Below are 18,262 nucleotides of genomic sequence, written 5' to 3'. Positions count from 1 at the left end.
TTTTCATTTTGCATTTGCCTAGATCTGCCCAAAGGTGAGCAGAAGAGAGTGACAGTACCTGTTTCCCCTCCCTTGCTTTTTGGTCCTTAGTTACTGTGGCCAGGACAGTTGCAGCTTGTTCTCCTCCCATCACTGAGATGCGAGCGTTTGGCCAGATATAAAGAAATCTTGGACTGAAAAATACAACAATAAACAAACATAAAACAAAATCACAAAGATCAGCTTTGTACACAGAATTACAAAGTACACTGTTGAAGTGAACAACCCTGTTATCTTTGTTGACAGGATTTATTCTAAAAGTGCTATTTGAACTATGTAAACCGAAACTAAAGAATGAACAAAACATTTGGGTCGATCAACAAACATTTCTCATACAAACAGACCCCTGCAGGCAATGGGACTTTCACATAAATAAGCGCTACTTCTGCGAATAAATCTAAACAAAACCTAGCTCTGTTTTGTTTTTAAAAAGCTAGACATTTATCTTCCTGAGACTTTCCTGCTCCACTAAACTTTAAGAATAGTTAAGTAATGAGCCTAACAATCTCCACTACAGCTATTATTGTCATCTGGTTGCACCCACTGGCTGCATGGTGCTTTTTAAACCGAGAAGGGACAATTTTGTCAGAGTTAAAACTGATTTCTGGGTAATGAGATTAGAAAGTCATAAAAAAATCTTTATTTTCTATTACAGTCAGGAGTGAGACTTACCTATATGCCCTTCCACACATACCATAGTTTCCAGCACCATAGGACCCTCCAATAATTATGGTTATTTTAGGTACATTGGCACAGGCTACAGCAGTTACCAGTTTGGCCCCATCCTTCGCTATTCCTCCAGCTTCATAATCTCTACCAACCATGAAACCTAATATATTTTAAGGTGAACAAAATTTTTCAGTTACTAAATACTGGCCACACAGCACTTAAATTATTATTAATCATTGATGGGAATAGGCCTGTAGGTTCAGACAGGCAGGTTTCTGAGCAACTGAGATACAGAGAATGCACCCATAGGTGAAAGACTAGCAACCAAGTCTATTAGCTAGTTATTAGTTTACTCACCTGTGATGTTTTGCAAAAACACAATAGGAATATTTCTTTGGCAACATAATTGAATAAAATGAGCTCCCTGCAAACAGAGTAAAGACAAACTGTTAAAAGATGAATGAGTGAAGTGGTGTTTGCAGTCACTCTGCTGGATGTTACTGTCACTATTTCCAATGGGAAATTTGCCAGAGGCTTTAAGTGGGAAGAAGGATAAGCCCTGCTTTATCCCCTTCACCACAGTGCAAGGCTGCCATTTCGGGAGGGCGGGCAGCAGTGGTCGCACAGGATACCGTTGCTGTTTCTCCTGATCCCCTAACTATTGGGGAGTGAGGGACAAGTGCACAGATCCCGTGAATTACTCTTCTGCCCCCTCCCCTCACCAGCCAGGAGTGAGGGGCATGCAAACAAGCGGCATACTTTCCTCTCGCTACCTGATAGTCAGGGGACCAGGAGGAAGAGCAAGCAGCATCCCAGTATGCAAGGCTGCTGCCTCCCCTGCCTTCCCAAAATGTTGCCCTTGCTACAGGGGACTCATTGGAGGCAGGACCTACTCCTCTTCCTGGTGAAATCAACAGCAAAACTTCCAATGACCTCAACAGAAACAGGAGGCAGTGAATGATGTGTAGGCTCAAAGATCAAGTGACACAATTACAATATAGAAATAGGAACATTCACAGTTTTAGGGACTCTCAACCATCTTGAATGGGTCAATATGCTGATAAAAATCTGACACTGAGGAACCAGAGAGTTTGATGTGGAACTCAATAGGTTTTTGTAATGGAAAATGAACAGATGAAACACACAGTTGTGAATAAAACCTAGTTTTTACACTCCTAGTGAAATCTACCCAAACTCTCAGTGCCTTACCTTTATTATTTTTCCAAACCCTTGAAATACTCAATTTCTCCATGATTTCCAAAGAGGAAAGAAGAAATGTTGTCTTTATTAGCTCTTCTTCACTCTCTAACTCATTTTCTAGTGGAGGGCTGTTTTACAAAGTGAAGAAATGGTAATATATTCCTCAGCAATCAGTCAGACTCTCTGTCCCACTCATAGTACTTCCAAAGGCCAGGCTGTTCAGTGGGTGATCCAGGGTTCAGTTACAAAACATTACATTTTGAGGAATCCCACACAATCGGTTGAACTTGAAAAACTTACTGAACTGCTGACCCACCTGGACAGCAGGTCAGAAGAACAAAGAACCCACTAGCTCACATATTGAGCATGGCCAAGATCAGTGAGGCAGGGCAAAAACAGTGTATTTATAAAGCATCAAAGTAGCGACATAGTCCACAAAATTATTTATGCTTGTGAATCACTGCCAAGGATTTTCAGCCTGTTACATACAGTTACTTTTTATCACATGTGAAAATGACATGGTTTACATTCTTAGGTAAACCACAAAAAATAAGTAAGCTAAAGTGACTTTGCAATATTTGGGAGGGGGAAAAATCTTACGTCTGTTAACACAAAATCTATTCTGTGATAAGAGTAAAAATTAAACTGAAAGGGCATGAAGCAGGTATTCATACTGATACTGGAAAATGTAAACCTGAGAAAACTGAAAGACTTGGCTTTTCAGTCAATATTACATGTTATCCCTTCATTTTCAAACCTTATTTATCCTCTACTGATAGTGTTTAAATTAATGACAGACTATAAACCCCTGAGGTGTGCTATAGCAACTGAAAAAATCCTGATCTTTTTACAAAATCCTAATAAGCTCTAATTGCTAGCAAAGGAGGACAAAAGAGCAGTAATTCACACAAAAGCGCTTGTAAGACTAATGATTGCTGTAGGGAAAAGCCACAGTAGGCCAGGTCTGCATATTTTTGGAACTGTTAAAAGCAATGTAATGGAGAATGCACACACTATCAATTTATGACCTTTCAGAGGACAAATAACATGTTGTACAGACTAACATAAAAATAAAGCAAGGGTCTCACTTAATAAAAAAAAAAATGGAGAACAACAGCTCTGCCAATAGTTAAGGTTAATACCAGCTTTGTGTTTGCAGTTTGACTATTCCAAATGCTCTCATCTGTACACATAAAACAAGCAGCTCCGTAGCACCTTAAAAACTAACAGATTTATTTATTCGGTAGAAAGAGATACTACTCGAATGAAGAAGTGAGTCTTATCCACAAAAGCTCATTACCTAATACATAAATCTGTTAGTCTTTAAGGTGCTATGGGGATGCTTATTTTTTGTGAAGCTACAGACTAGCACAGCTACCTCTCCGAGACTAATCTCTATAGTTTATCAGATCGCCTTGAAATTTGGTGTGCCTCCTGGGGAAGCAGAGAGAAATCCAAATTTGGGGCCACCTGAAAAAGAGGTTCCCAAGACACAGCACATACAAAAACAAACCAACAAACAAAACAGCTTTTCTTAAAGTTGACATGTTCTGGCAACACATACAGAGTCCAAACCAGGGCTCAGAGCATCACACCAGGATCTCAGATGCTTGAGGGTTACCGCAACAGAAGTGCATGGAAACCACAATCCCTTTGAAGAAAATCAACTTAAAGCATTTTGGAAAGAAAGTTTGATTCTCCAGTTAGGCAAACTATGGGCTTGTATTTACCTACTGCTGCACCACTCTATGGCTTTAATGCAGACATTACTCAACCTACAGAAGAGCTTCTCTTGTCATCCTAACTAATCCAGCTCCCTGAAGGACAACCAACAGCAGAAATCTACAGTTAAAAAAAGAGCAGGCATATGCCAGTCTGCCTCTGTCAAAGGAGAACTTTTATTCCCAGGGGGAATTAAGTTCTTCTTCCTAACCTTCCATGTGAGACTGAATCTGAGGGTTCCTGCCATTCCATGGTCTCTGACCCCTGCTCTCCATCCCCATGTGTGCTCCAGGACCATCTACAGGGATATAAGATAACTTTGCTGTTCCCGTCCCTATGTGAATATGGCTCTGCAGGACTCTTGCCTTTCTGGAGGTGAGCATCCTCTCCCTGTATGTCCCCAGATGAACTACGATCTGGAGAATCCCTGCCCCTCTGGCTGGGAGCTTAGAACAGGCATGCTCGGGTCATGTATCAAGAACACACTGCTGAGACTGGGAGAGAAACTAAGAAGAAGCATCAACAACTCTTACTGAGTTCACAGATTTTAACAGCTCTGAAGTTTGAAATATAAGCTGGGCAGAAATCTGAGAGCGATGAACAACAAAATCTGCCTCTGTCCAGCTGTGCTGGAGGGGTTGCTGGTGTTTTGGTTTGAGGTGAGAGAAATGTAATCTGAGTGCAGCTGAATATTCAGAAGATGATGCAACAATTTAAAAAAAAAAAGCATACATGTGAATGTTCATGAGGCGGGGAGAGGTGCAATTACAGATGCAAGAAAAGTTTGAGTTTGCAGCAAGGAATGGGGATATTGTGGGGAGGGGACAAGTAGGAATGGGTGACTGTGCAAGGAAGATCATTTAAGGGACTCAGATGAATGGGAAGCACAGGAAGTTCAGGGTTTATTAATGGGGGAGATGTCAGCTCTGAATTCTTCACTTCTGTATGTGCACTGGGATCTGGGACAGCCTGATCCCCATGAAGGACACTGAGCCCCTCTCCCTAACCACTTTATGTTCTGGGATCTCAGATATCTTGTTAATCTTAGTCTCAGTGGCTGCACACAGCCCATGAAATTTGAACATTTACCCATGATGCTGCTGTAGATTTTTTACTTATTTCCTGTGACTGCACCATCTGACTCCAACTTAGTGCCCTATAACTCACACAGTAAAGGAAGATAATTCTCAGGAGCTATTGCCAGCTCCAGAGTGCAGAACAGAGGTAGTAGGGACATTTACTTTAACTCTTTATTTTCCTGGGTTTCAGAAGTCTTGAGTTGTGCTGAACTTGATGTTCTGAAGGTTATCAGTTACTGCGTAGGGATAGGTCTGTGTTAATTAAGTTTTTTGCCATTGAACAGGAGAATATGAGCTGGGCAGGTCAGATGACTGAAGTGGCTAAGAGCTACCACCAAGTTACAAGGGATGATTCTGAACAATCATTCCATTGTTCTGAACATGTACCCTATTTAGGTTGATAAACTACTCTTATGGTGTCCCATGGAGGAAATAATAGGGGGAAAGAGAAAAAGCATTCCCTAGCTTTCTTGCTGATAGGAAAGCTTTTGCAATACTAATCACCAGAGAGTACTGAAGACATAAAAGGGTAATGAAGTCTTTACAAGCTGCAGAAAGCTGTAGAAAAGAAGTGTCACCAGAAAATGGTCTTATTTATTGCAACCCTTAAAGTTCAAAGTATTCCCCATTAAATGCAGCTCAACTTTGTGCCTTGTTTCATGCCATCTAGGAGCCAAGCAAAATCTTTTCCTGTCTTCAACTCTCTCCCCAAAACTCTCTTATTCTCCCAGTCTTCCTGCACTAACTTTCTCACCAAAAGAGACCAAGATATATGATTACTACTGCCCTCCATTACACCGAAACAAAAATTTGGTTTGGCCTTCCTACTGGTTTCTTTAAAGTACCCAGAATTCCATATTTAAGTTAGCTAGAACATCCAATACCCATCTTCTCATTGAAAGTGCCTCTCTGTTCCCTGAACCTTGTGTAAAAGCAACAACATATTTACAACACTTTACCAAAGTAACACTTTTCCTTTTAGAAAAAGGAACAAAAGTACATTGCATCAAAAGTGTAAGGAAGATGTAAACATTTATATCATATATATATGTTTTAGTTAATTTCAGGAATCACCAAAGAAAAGTGAAAAGCAAACTTATTGTAAGATAAGAAATTGTGTATCTGAATGAGAAATAAGGATACACTAGAAATTTTGACTGAGAATGAATTCTTAGCAATAGCTAGAAAAAATGTGATTTACTGTATCACTTCAATTTAAAGGTCTGGAATTTCATCTAACAATTATTTTCAAAGCATTTTTATTGACTTCCCTTTAACAGGTAGATGTTTTAGAATTTACTACTTCAACTGTTTCATATCCACCCAGCTTTGATTGCACTTCTTGTAAATATAGTTTCCTCTCATGATGTCCTAAAACAGTTATGGAAACATCACCTTCTATAAAACAAAGTCAATTACTTTCACAGAATTTTGGTTATTTTATGTACATATCAGATAGCCAGACAGACAAGTCTTTCAGTCATTTCAGTAAAAGACTATTTTTTCCTCGTGGACATTCCAGTTCAAAAGTTTCGTTCTCAGCCAGAATATTCAGTTCAAATTTGAAAAGAGGCTCAAATGCACATTAAACTTGCCTTCTTTGCTGACTCTGAAAATAGAACTCCATTGTTTCCAATAATTCCTACTGGATAACCAAAAATTCTAGCAAATCCTGAACAGGGAGAAAAAAATAACAACAAAAGTTATGCATTTTCACGACATTTATTTCTCCCTAAAAGGAACAGCTAATACTATTTTCTTGATAGCAAATGTATTTCAAGGAAAGAAAAACCTTTACTATTAAACAGCTTGAAATTTCAGCGCAATAGGCAAGACCAGCAAAATGTAAAACTGGGAGAAATATCAACAGAATATTTTTTAAAATATATGTGCTAAATACCTGTGATTAATGTATCCCCATATAAGGCTTTGAATTCATCAAATTTACTTCCATCGACAATTCTAGCAATGACCTGAAGGGGAAAAATAAAGAAAATTAGGCTCCCCTCCTTATTTTAGTTAGCACTTAATTTTTTTTTTTTTTTTTAGAAAGACAGAGTATTTTAACAGTTAACTTGTCATCTGGGATTCAACCCTCCACGCATTCCATTTAGAAGCCATCAAGCACCCTCATTTACGTATTTATTTTGATGGCAGAATGTAGCGAGGTGCAGTGGCTTCCCCCTGACTCGGAGACAGAGGAGGCTGCTGCAAGACCTTGGTGGGCGGGCCCTGAGTCGGAACACCTGTGCCCCGCCCCTCAGAGAGCAGCACCTGGGGCCACAAAGACCAGGGGTGGGGCTCGAGGCCCATTAAAAGACTGGCCTCCAAGTAGGGCAGAGGGGTCTGACCAGGCTCCTGGGGACACAGCGCCGACAGGCGGGCCGGTGAGAGCCACCCACCAGCTGCCCAGGCCTGGCAGCCGCAGCCCAGCCTGCCACTGACCAGTACCCCAACTTCCCAGATCTACCGGGGCCCTTGCGCTTGCGGCTGGCCCCCTCCCCTGAGGCGTGGCCGGGGCCAGAGAGACTGCCCGTGGCCAGTTACCCTGGGGTCCCAGGTGAGCATGGTCCAGGAGTCCTGCCTGATGCCCACAGTGCTGAGTCCTCTGACCGTCCAGAGCCCACAGTCCTGCCCCCAGTGGACTATCCGAATGACACTGAGAGGTCCGACTGGCCAGACCTGCCGAATGCTACCTACCTGGAGGAGACCCACCTGCCTGAACTTTTTGACCAAGCCGAATGGTACCCAGCACCAAGGGAGGTTGAGGTAGGAAGTGGCCTGGGGGATGTTCCATCTGAGCCCATGGTGGTGTGCTGTGGCCTGGATCCCCACTACGAAACTCCAGGTGAGAGTGATCACTAGGCCCCCGGCCCAGGATGCAGTGGTGTGGAAGGGCCTGCATCCCCCTACCCCACCCCCCAGGAGAGGCAGCCCCACACCTCTCCCACGCCACCCTATTTGGTGGCTGGCTGCTTACCTGCTGCCCTGCATTGAACTGAGGGCTGAGCTTCCAAACTGTTTGCCTGCTGCCCTGCCCTGAACTAAGGACTGGGCCTCTAAGTTGTTTGTCTGCTGCCTTGCCCTGAACTGAGGCCTGGGCTTTGGAGCTGCTTACTGACTGCCCCACCCTGAACTGAGGGCCGGGGTTCCTAACCGCAGGCCCGCCTTGAACAGTTAGTCCATTAAAGGGGACAAGGACCCAGGGCTGGCCAGATGCTGAGGGGGGCAAGCTGCGGAGGCCCATGCTGCCTAGAAAGGGCGACTGCCATGGGCCAACGGCGCTACAAAGACAAAAGTTAGTTTGGGGGCAGAAAGAACCCATTTCCCTTACAAATTACATTTTCCCTCTATTTTCATGGAAAGAGTATATTTTAAAGGGTATTAAAGAACGAAAACATTAGATCACAAATTTTACTATCTTCAAAGCAGACTCTTGTTAAGCAAGTTCTTTTATTAACTCGCGGGTCATATAGAAACGCTGTTTTTTCCCAGGCATATTAACCACAAATGATACACTCACTATAAATTTCAAAGACTGAAAAAGCTACACACGTTAATTGGGACTTGTCTTGCAACAGAAGATGACTGGTTTTTAAATTACTTTGTGACTTAGCATGTAAGCAGCACTGGCAAGACACATGCCAAAAGAAATTTCATTGTTAAATAATAGGAAATTGCAGCATTAAATTACTTCAGTGTCCTTATAATGAAAGTGAGACTTCATGTCTCCAGGCAAAGTATTTAAAGGAGACTTCAAGCTAAGACTCTCAACTATAAAACAAATACTGGTCTTGCAGGCAAAGTCTGAAAATAGGCTTTGCACATAGGACTTTGTACCGGGAGGGTGTGGGTGCATGTGGTGGAATGGGAGCTTGGGAGAATGCATTCCTCCTCCACCGATAAATAGCATGTGATGTGATTACAGCCCTCCAGGGACATGCTGCGATCAGTAGATGCACACAGTAGTACTACATATTGTGGAGCAGTGCTCTGCAGTGTTGGAACCCTTTGTGGGGCTGGCAGAGCTGAACTGCGTCTGTTATGTCTGAGGCCTCCATAAGCCTTAAATCGGGCCCAAAGCCTCGATATTTAGCACTACAGAATTAGGCAGAAAAAAAAAGCTCAAACATTGTATCCGAGCAGTAGCAATGCAGTGTAGAGGATGTGCAAACATATTAGTTAAATGCAAGTCTAAGTAACCTTTAAAAATACCACAACCCCCTAACATTTGTTAACAGGTTTTTTTCAACAGAATAAAAAAATTAACATTTTTAACAATGTGCTGACATTTTACTGGGCTTACAGAAAATGAGAACATTGAAAACATTAGAAGCTTGTATAATACTAAAAGATTCATCAAACCCAACAGCCGTATTCTGAAGACAACTCGTGAGAAGTAAATGAAGCATACTCCATACAGGAAAACTGAATTCAAAAAGTACTTTGTGTATGTATTTTGCAACTGCATTCTTATCCATACCTCTTTGACATCAAAGTTTCTTTTAAGCTGATCCCCAACTATTCCATATATTTCATCAGCTGGATATAAAGGCTCTTCTGGTGGTTCTACAGTCACCTGTAGCAGCAATTGAATAAAATTATTCAAGAAACCATTTCACAGCATGCATAGCCAAAACAGCCTCATGAATTTCCCAACCACTCTGTTCACATAGCTAATATTTCACCATTCAATATCAAAATCATTCTTTTGGCTTCTTACCTCATTTTGCAACAGGTTCAAGTGCCTTATACTGACACGTCTGAACAGCATCATGACTCGCCTTTTCTCTGTCCCTAAAACCTACTACTGCACATCACACACCTGCCCACTGACAATTCCTTCCACTTTCCCAAAACTTTTGCAATTTTCTCTCATTTATATATCTGCACCCTGTCGACCTAGATACCAGAGTGAGTAACACACTATAAATATCAAGAGCCATATCCTCTCCTCCTTCAGCCAGTGCATTCTGTTGCCTCAAACAAACCCTTCAAAAATCAGTTTAGGCCAATTCCTCCACTTTAACTCATTCACCCTTTACAGCAAACCCACCCTATTATTTTAAAAGCAAGAGGACACACAACAAACCTGAATTACTAACGATCTGGCTTTTCCCCCACTTACATTGGTCGTTACTGTCTAAAAGCCAGATTCAAGGAAGTGCATGTGCCTGACATTAAATCTGAGGAGTCCCACTGAAATCAATGGGACTGACTCCTCATACATTAAAATATGTTGCCAAATTGGACCTATCTTACAGTAGTTCTGAAATAGGTACCCCCATATACCAACTTACTTGTGCACAGAGTTCCATCCCTTTCACTGGGACTGCATGTATAAGCATACTCTCCTGCAAGATTACACCTTTTGATGGAACCATGTATTTTTAAATGTCTAAAATATATTTAATGTCAGACAAACCTATCAACTATATAAATAATAAGGAAAACACAGATAAATAAGGTAGGTGAGAATCTTTCATTTTGCGTTAACAGAGCTCTACTTTAGCTCTCTCTTACTTAAAACTTCTCTCTTCTACCAACAGAAGTTGGTCCAATAAAAGATAGTTCCTTAAGTCTCTCTAATGGGCCTAACATACCTATGACACAACAAAAACAAAAACTCTACAGCTGGGTCTACATGTAAGCGCCCTTTCGAAAGGGCAAAAGTCGAAGTTCGGCAGTCGAAATAGCGGCCGTCGAAAGGCAGCATGCGCCGCCATTATCGGATCTGCATTTTAATCTGTTCTTTTGAAGTGCTGCTGCAGGTCTTTCGAAAGAGAGCGTCCACACGGCTCCAAGCCCTCTTTTGAAAGAAGGGAGAAAGGAAATGCCGCAGACAGGGTCCCATGGCTGACAAGCCCTTCCAGGGCCACAGCCAGCTGCCCCCTTTAAAAGGCCCCTCCCTCCATCCTCCCCGCCTCACAAGCTGAGTGCTGCTCAGCCTTTCCCAGCCTGGCAGAGCCCCCCCGTGCCCACGATGGAGGCCCAGCGACAGCTCCTGCAGGAGGACACTCTCATTATGGACACCCTGCTGGCAGTGCTGTGCACCATCGCCGCAGCTGCACCCAATCTCATTGAGTGGCTGGGTGGTCCACTAGGGCCGTGAGGCATCCCCCCCGGGTGCTCCAACGCCTCTGGACCCACCCCAGCAGCACCGACTGGTGGGAGCGCTTGGTACTAGGAGAGTGGGGCAAGGAAAGGGGGCTTCGGAACTTCTCAAAGGTCTGCCTGGACATGTGGGAGATCTGCCACTGGCTCGCCCCCACACTCCAGCACCAGGACACCTGCATGCGGCCGGCCCTCACACTGGGGAAACGGGTCACGATCGCCATCTGGAAGCTGGCCACCCTGGACTCCAACCGGTCCATGGGGCAGCAGTTCGGGGTGGGCAAGGCCACCATTGGGGCTGTATTTATGGAGGTAAGGTGGGGCCAGGTGGGAGGGGGGTCCGGGGCAAGGGGAACCCTCTGCTGCAAGGGGCCAGATGGAGCAGATGCTGGACGGGAGGGGGGCAGAATGGGCCCGGGGGGGGGGGGGAAGATGGCTGCCACACTCGCACAAGAGCATGTGTCCCCCTTCCCCCCGACAGGTCATCAGAGCCATCATTGAGATGGTGCTCGATAGGGTCATCCGCTTGGGGGATCTGGACAACACCATCGCCAGCTTCCAGGACCTGGGCTTCCCGAACTGCATCAGCGCTTTGGATGGCACACACATCCCCATCCATGCCCCGCCACACAGCGCCAGCCGGTACGTCATCAGGAAGGGCGACCATTCGGTGGTGCTCCAGGCCCTGATGGACGCAAGGGGATGGTTCACCGACATCTATGTGGGCTGGGCCAGCCGCACCCACAATGCCCGGGTCTTCCTGAACTCCGGCCTCTGCCAGCGCATGGGGGCCGGCACCTGCATCCCCCCAGCGGGAGAGCCTGGTGGCGAAGGACAACACCATGCCACTCTCCATGGTGGCAGATGCGGCGCACCCTCTACAACCATGCTCATGAGGCCGTAGATGGGACACCTCAAACCCACCCGGGAGGCGTTCAAGTCCATGGCTCGACCAGGCCTGCAACATTGTGGAGCAGGGCCTTCGGGCAACTAAAGGGGCGATGGAGGTGACTCCACACGCGACTGGAGGTCGGAGTCCTCAACATGCCCCAGGTGGTGGGCACCTGTTGTGCCCTCTACAATGCTGTGGAGGGAAAGGGGGCCCTATGTCCCCAGGGAGGGCCCTCTGGCCAGCACCTGCTATGAGCAGCCAGGCACCGCTTCCATCTGCCAGGCCCACCGAGACAGCCACCGCATCCGGGAGGCCCTCAGGCAGGCCTTTGCCGACTGTCACTTCTGACCTGCATGTACGCGCACATCCCACGCACATCTGCCACCCACCGTCCCCACCCCCACCAGCACCGCACCCGCACATCTACCACCCACCATCCCACTGAGGAGCACAGCATGGAGTGGTGAACAAGAAAATTAACATTTATCTACACTATTCTCGTTAACTATGTACAGAGGGTGGGAACCTAACCTGGAGGGAGCCGGGGAAACTTTGAGGTGGGAGGGGGAACTTAACTTGGAGGGGGCAAGGTACTCAATCCGGGGCAGGGGTAGTGGGCCATGAGCCCCATCAGCCCCTGGAGCCCCTGCTTCCCTGGGTGCAGGGTCCCTGGCGGGGAGGAGAGGGTGCAGGGTAGCACCAGCAGATAATGCTGGAGAGTGGGCCTGGTGGGGGTGGAGGGGGCAGGCTCAGTGGGGGCAGACTCAGCTGGGGGGGGCCAGGAGACGGGCCACAGTGGCTGCATAGTCCCAGAGGGTGTGGCCAATGTCCTCCAGGCTGGTCAGCAACCTCTCCCAGGCTGCCCTCCTCCACTCCATCTCAGCCTGGGCGAGCCTCAGGTGCTGCTCAGCCACCTCGGCCTGGAGCTGGCTGGCTGGGTCCTCCTTGGCCTGGCAGGGGGCCCTCTGGCCACAGTCTCAATGGTGCGCTGCCTGGGGTGGTGTCCAGGCACCTCCGAGGGCTGAAGGGGGGCTCTCGGGGATGAGTGATGGCGCAGGGCTCTCCCAGCCTACGGATGGTACGGCTGTGTGGAGAGGAGGACAGCATCTCAGTAATGTGCCCCGAACGGAGGGGATCTGGCTGTGGCCCACCCACCCAAACCCACCCCATGGAGCCCCCACTCCCCCCAAAGGGCACTGACCCCATGGGCTGGGCCTCCTGGCCCGGGAGTGTGGTCAGGGGTCTCTCTTGCAGGTGGCCCTTGCCAGCCTGAGGTGTGCAGGCCCCAGGTGCTGTCCAGCACTGACCGGCTGCCACCCCTGTGTGGCTTGCAATGCTGTCCACTGAAGGCGGGTGCTGGGCATCGCTGGTGGGCCACCGCGGGGTGCCGCATCCCATGTGGGGGGTGGCCTGTGTGCGGCCTGGGACCACTGGTCCTGGGTGCGGGTAACTAGCCATTGCGTCAACCCCACCCTGTGGAGAAGGTGTGCGCCCCTCCCCGTACGTACCGGAGGGTCCCTCGGCGACATCCAGGGATGTCTGGCTCCCGGTCACCCGGCTGGAGGAGCAGGAGGGGATGACGACGGTGAGGTCCCACTCCTCACTCAACCACTCAGTGGTCCCCTTGCCCTCCTGGGTCCCCAGTCTGGGCTGCTGCTCCTCCTCCTCTGGCTGCAGCTCCTCGGCTAAGGTGTCCAGGACTGGCAGGGGTGGGGAGCTGTCCTGGGGCCCCAGGATGCCCCGGAGCTCCCAGAAAAAGGGGCATGTGGCTGGAGCTGCCCCGGAGCAGTCGGCCTGGTCCCTGGCCCAGGCATAGCCCTAGCAGAGCTCCTTTACCTTGGAGCGTACCTGCTCCATGGTATGCTCCGGGTGGCCCCTGGTGTGGAGGCCCTGCGCCAGGCGGGCGAAGGTAGCAGCACTGCACCGCTTCACCCCATCTCATACAGGAACTCCTCATCCTTCCAGAGGCTGAGGAGGTCCTGCAGCTCCTGCTCCATCCAGGAGGGGGCCCCCTTTTTTTTCCTCCTCCTGGGAGCCCAGTGGGGGCTCAGAGAGGGGGCCGGCTGCTGGCCATGCTGCGGTGCTGGAGCTTGGGGCTGGAGCACGTGCAGAGGCTGCTCCTAGCACGCTCTCAGCTTCCTGCCACGGGTCTCCTGAATGCGTGAAGCTTTAAGGCAACCGATCGTAGGGACCATAGAGCCCCGCTGCTGCCAGCTCGAGTGGCCCCATGCTCCAGCTGACCGGCGCCATGGCGGACCTGTATTTCGAAAAAGCGGACTGTGGAGCACCTACACATGTACTCTTTTGATTTAGTATTTCAAAAGGGGCCAACCTTCCTGATCTGGGATTGGGGTTCAGATTTCGAAGTCTGCACCCCATTCTTTTGATTTTCTTTCGAAAGACGGGTTTACAAGTGTGGACGCGCCTCCCGCTCTTTTGGAGAAGGGCCACTTATTTCGATTTTTTGTGCACGTGTAGACATAGCTTATATGTTTTAACTTAGAAAATGTTTTATGTTAAGAAAATTCACATACTTACATCTAATTTCTTTTGGTAATTTAAGCTCCTCACAACTTTCCTAGCTAGATGAAGTGCATGATTGTCATCCAAAGCACAGTGATCAGTTACACCAGACTTTCTGCATAGATGGGGGAAAAAAAAAGGGTATATACATATATACACGCAAAAACTGATAGATAGATACTTTGACAAACATTTTAAAAATCAGGTACCTCAAATGAGGCTCACAAAGCCATAGTTGGGAATTTAATTTCATGCATACAGTTTTTCTTTAAAAAAAAAAAAACAACAACTTTTTCTCCTTTCTTATACATTTTTACACTGTTTATGTCATTTCTCACATTGATTTAAAATTAAAAAGTGTTTCAATACTTAACATAAAATCTAGTTTGAGCAGTCCAGCTCTATGAGTAAGGGGCCAATACAAGCTAATGTGAGTTAAAGAATGTTTAAATGTTTATTGTTAAATGTTTATTGTTCAGTAAACTCTTTGATATCCAGCAAACTTGAGAGCAGGAGGTTGCCGGATATTCAAACGTGCCAGATATGAGAGAGGTTCCAATATGTTCTGGGCAGGGCGCCGTGCGGGGACCCTCTCTGGCCAGCATGGCACACGGCTGCACTGCATGGGGACCCACTCTGGGCAGCTCGATCATAGCCGGGATGCATTGGGAGCCACTGTGGGCAGGGTGTCATGCCGCACGGGGAGCCGCTCTGGGAGGCTCGAGTATGGCTGAAATGCGCGGGGAGCCGCTCTGGGCAGGAGAGCAGAGGAGCTGCTGGCTACAACACAGAATGCTGGTTAATAGAGAAGTCAAGTTATTTGAATGCCAGTTAAAAGAGAGTTTCCTGCACACTGTAAACTTACACTGTATTTGCTGAAGCAAACACTAAGCTGCCAGAGGTGTGGGACCCTCATGCCATGGCCAGAGCTTTGCCAAAATAGTCATGTCAGTTTTGATAGAAGAACTTCTAAAACTGTTCCTTTTATTACTGGCCATTTTGATTTTGCTTACAATAAGCTACAGTCAACCATAAAAGAAACAATCCTAGAAGGTACAAAGATGTATGACCTTCTAGATTTAATAACATAAAACACAGCATACACAATAGAAGCGTACCTATAAATATGCACGTCATTGCATTTGACTGCATATCTAATAAAAACAAAAACTTGATTCTATAGGATACTCTCACTGCCATACTTACAAAAGAAGGAATCTGTGATACTTGTTCTTATAATACTAGCAATTCAATAACCTTAAAAATCACCAACACAAAAAAATATATAAAATCTTAAAAAAAAAAAAAAAAATCTTCAATAGCCAATGGTAACATATTACCATACAGTCTGGGGGATGTGAGGCCAAACATGGTACATACAGCCTACCTAAAGTTGTTTTTACTTTTTTTTTTTTTTCAGTTACTGCAAGGGGACCCCATTTTCAACACTATTTCTACAACTCTCAGTAGATGGGAGCTATGGACATTAAATGTGTATGTTTTAATAACTGGATTGGTAAATTACAGAAGTGGTTTGTCTTTCTCTGAATAATTTCTTGCTGGTCATTGCTGGCTTAGGGTACATAAGTACAGTGAAATCTGTTACCTGATACACAATGAACCAGAAAGTTGCATTAGCTGATCCTTCTGATATCTCCCAATACAAATCTTCAGTCAAGTAACCCGAACTAATACACTGCCCAGCTAGATATACAATTGCATAGTCTGCACTCCACTTTTATGCAAAAGGAGAAGGCAAGTAAGCCAGCTGAAAGCAGGGATTCAATCAAACAGCTTCCAGACTGTGTCACAGGGTTGTTACAAATTCAGCGCAAACTATAGTGACAACTGATGTTGAGAATGATGAGCCTGAGGTACCTCAAGATCACGATGTGCCTTCTGAATCATCAAAGAAAGCATAGATAGTGTCCAGTAAAGGTTTGGTGTTGAGTGCATTTTCAGTCATCTGGGTGTATGCCATGCACTACCCATTGTGATGTTTAGTGTCCCAAGACAACTTTTTGTAGAGAAAACTTTCTGTACAGTAACTCCCAACAGGGAGGCTCGAACCTGAGACCTCTGCAGCTTAGTACAGGCATCTCTACAGATTGATCCAGCTGGATCTCAGCTTAGGCTGTAGAGGAAACATTCTTTCTCTGTGAAGTGGTCTAGGTACCACTACATGGGACAGTTAACCACACATATGTATGTGGATTACATACACACCAAGAAATCAACCTGTATACTATTTTATACTTTATTCATTGTATTGTATTCTAGTTCTTTGAAAACTGGCATTGGTGAAGTATAACTCTAAGTTAATCAGAATGTTTGAGTAACCAGCACCCCCAATTTCTCCTAATATACCAGATAAGAGCATTTACTACACATGGATCAATCTGCTACAGAAAATCTTCTAAGCAATTAATTTTAAGCCGCATTAAAAACTAAAGGATAGGGAATTTGAAAATGACAAACCCTAGGGGATTTTGTTTGTTTACCGGCAGTGAAGATCAGCCCCTCCAAGATCCTCAGCTGATACTGCCTCACCAGTTGCTGCTTTAACCTACAGGTCACAAACAACAGAATCAAAATAAGAGTTTGCACTTAACTCATATGAACGCTTAGGAAAGTTTAATAAAAAAAAAAAAACAAGTTCCTCTCAGAATGTTTCATCACTAATTAGACTCAGTCATGTTTCTGCAACATTTCTTCCTGGTGGTATTTAAAATGTGCTAAGATCTTTTTTAAATGACTCATAGTTCAAGGAATTCATAACTTTATTATTCAGCATTTATACTTAAGTTTATACAAAGTTCTTTCTTATACTATTGTATGTTGTATCTGACCATTAATTTTAAGACTAAAACCATCACCTTATCAATAGATTATTAGCATAAATCTAGCTACAGTATTCTGTTCTCTTTCACAATGCTAATAAACTAATGTCACATAAGAATGGCCATACTGGGTCAGATCAGAGCTCCCCCAGCCCAGAATCCTGTCTTCCAATAGTGACTAATGCCAGGTGGCCCAGAAGAAATGAAAAGAACAAGTAATCATCAAGTGATCATCTTCTGTTGCCCATTACCAGTCCTCACTGAGGCTGGGGACACCATCCCTGCCCATCCTGGCTAACAGTCATTGTGGACCTTATGCATATGCATAGGAGCACCTCATTAGCATCTGCCGAAGTGGCTCATTAGCATCCTCCTGTCGAAAGTGGGGTGCTAGTGTAGCCACACCCGTAGAGTGTTGCAGAATACTCAAAAGATCTGGACACTCATGTAGTAGCAGCTGTTGTCATGTTTGGATCCCATCAGTGAACTTTCAAGGCATAACATGACATCAAACCTGCTACAAAGCTGCAGATCTATAGCACCGTGGTTATATCAACTTTACTGCTCAGCAGTGAAATACAGGCGCTGTGGAAGGCTGAAGAGTAAAAGCAGTGATGTTTTGGATTCTTGTCATCCTCATCAGCTGCTCCACATTAAGTGGCAGGAGAAGAATAGCAATGAGGATACTGTAGTTGAACTCAGTAGTCATCTTTATCAGCACCAGCTACCAGTTTTCTTAGTAAGCCATAGCAAGACCAGTAACCAAGTGTACTTTTGAATGCTGCTACGTGGCCAGCAATCACATGGCCACCAAAAAAGTCGGTGGTGAACTAAGATTGCCTTGTGATGAGCAAAAAGTGAGTATCCCCACAGGCCACCTTCAGAACCTACTTACAGATCCAACGGGATGGTACTCAATCGGAACAGATTAAGATTTGCCAAGAGAGAATTGTGCACGTACGTGTGTGCGAAGAGACTTCTTTGACTTTGGAAACCTCCTTATTACAAAATGGGTGTTGTGAATGTTGTCAGAATAGCTCAGTGAAAATTCTTCAAAAATAATGACTAGAAAACTCATGCATGTGAGATATACGCTCATTCCACATGCATCTACTAGTGATATACAGATAATAAATTACAGAACCATGTCACAGATTTTACTTTGCATCTATTTAGATAGTTTA

General features: G+C 45.6%; 1 protein-coding gene across 1 annotated transcript in view; it reads right to left on the bottom strand.

The window, feature by feature from the left end:
- The window catches only part of MCCC2 (methylcrotonyl-CoA carboxylase subunit 2), a 78,233-nt gene that overhangs the window by 16,322 nt on the left and 43,649 nt on the right, over positions 1-18,262 (bottom strand). The window contains exons 8-15 of the mRNA XM_074995414.1: positions 16,740-16,804; positions 14,254-14,353; positions 9,193-9,288; positions 6,610-6,682; positions 6,301-6,381; positions 1,066-1,128; positions 712-868; positions 59-173 (exon numbers count right to left, since the gene is read on the bottom strand). Coding sequence (XP_074851515.1) covers positions 59-173; positions 712-868; positions 1,066-1,128; positions 6,301-6,381; positions 6,610-6,682; positions 9,193-9,288; positions 14,254-14,353; positions 16,740-16,804 — 750 coding nt within the window. The remainder of the gene's footprint in view (positions 1-58; positions 174-711; positions 869-1,065; positions 1,129-6,300; positions 6,382-6,609; positions 6,683-9,192; positions 9,289-14,253; positions 14,354-16,739; positions 16,805-18,262) is intronic.

The sequence above is a fragment of the Carettochelys insculpta genome, chromosome 5, assembly GCF_033958435.1.
Source record: "Carettochelys insculpta isolate YL-2023 chromosome 5, ASM3395843v1, whole genome shotgun sequence".
Classification (NCBI taxonomy): Eukaryota; Metazoa; Chordata; order Testudines; family Carettochelyidae; genus Carettochelys; species Carettochelys insculpta.
The sequence above is the reverse complement of the archived record's forward strand: the minus strand, read 5'-3'. Positions and strand labels throughout refer to the sequence as shown.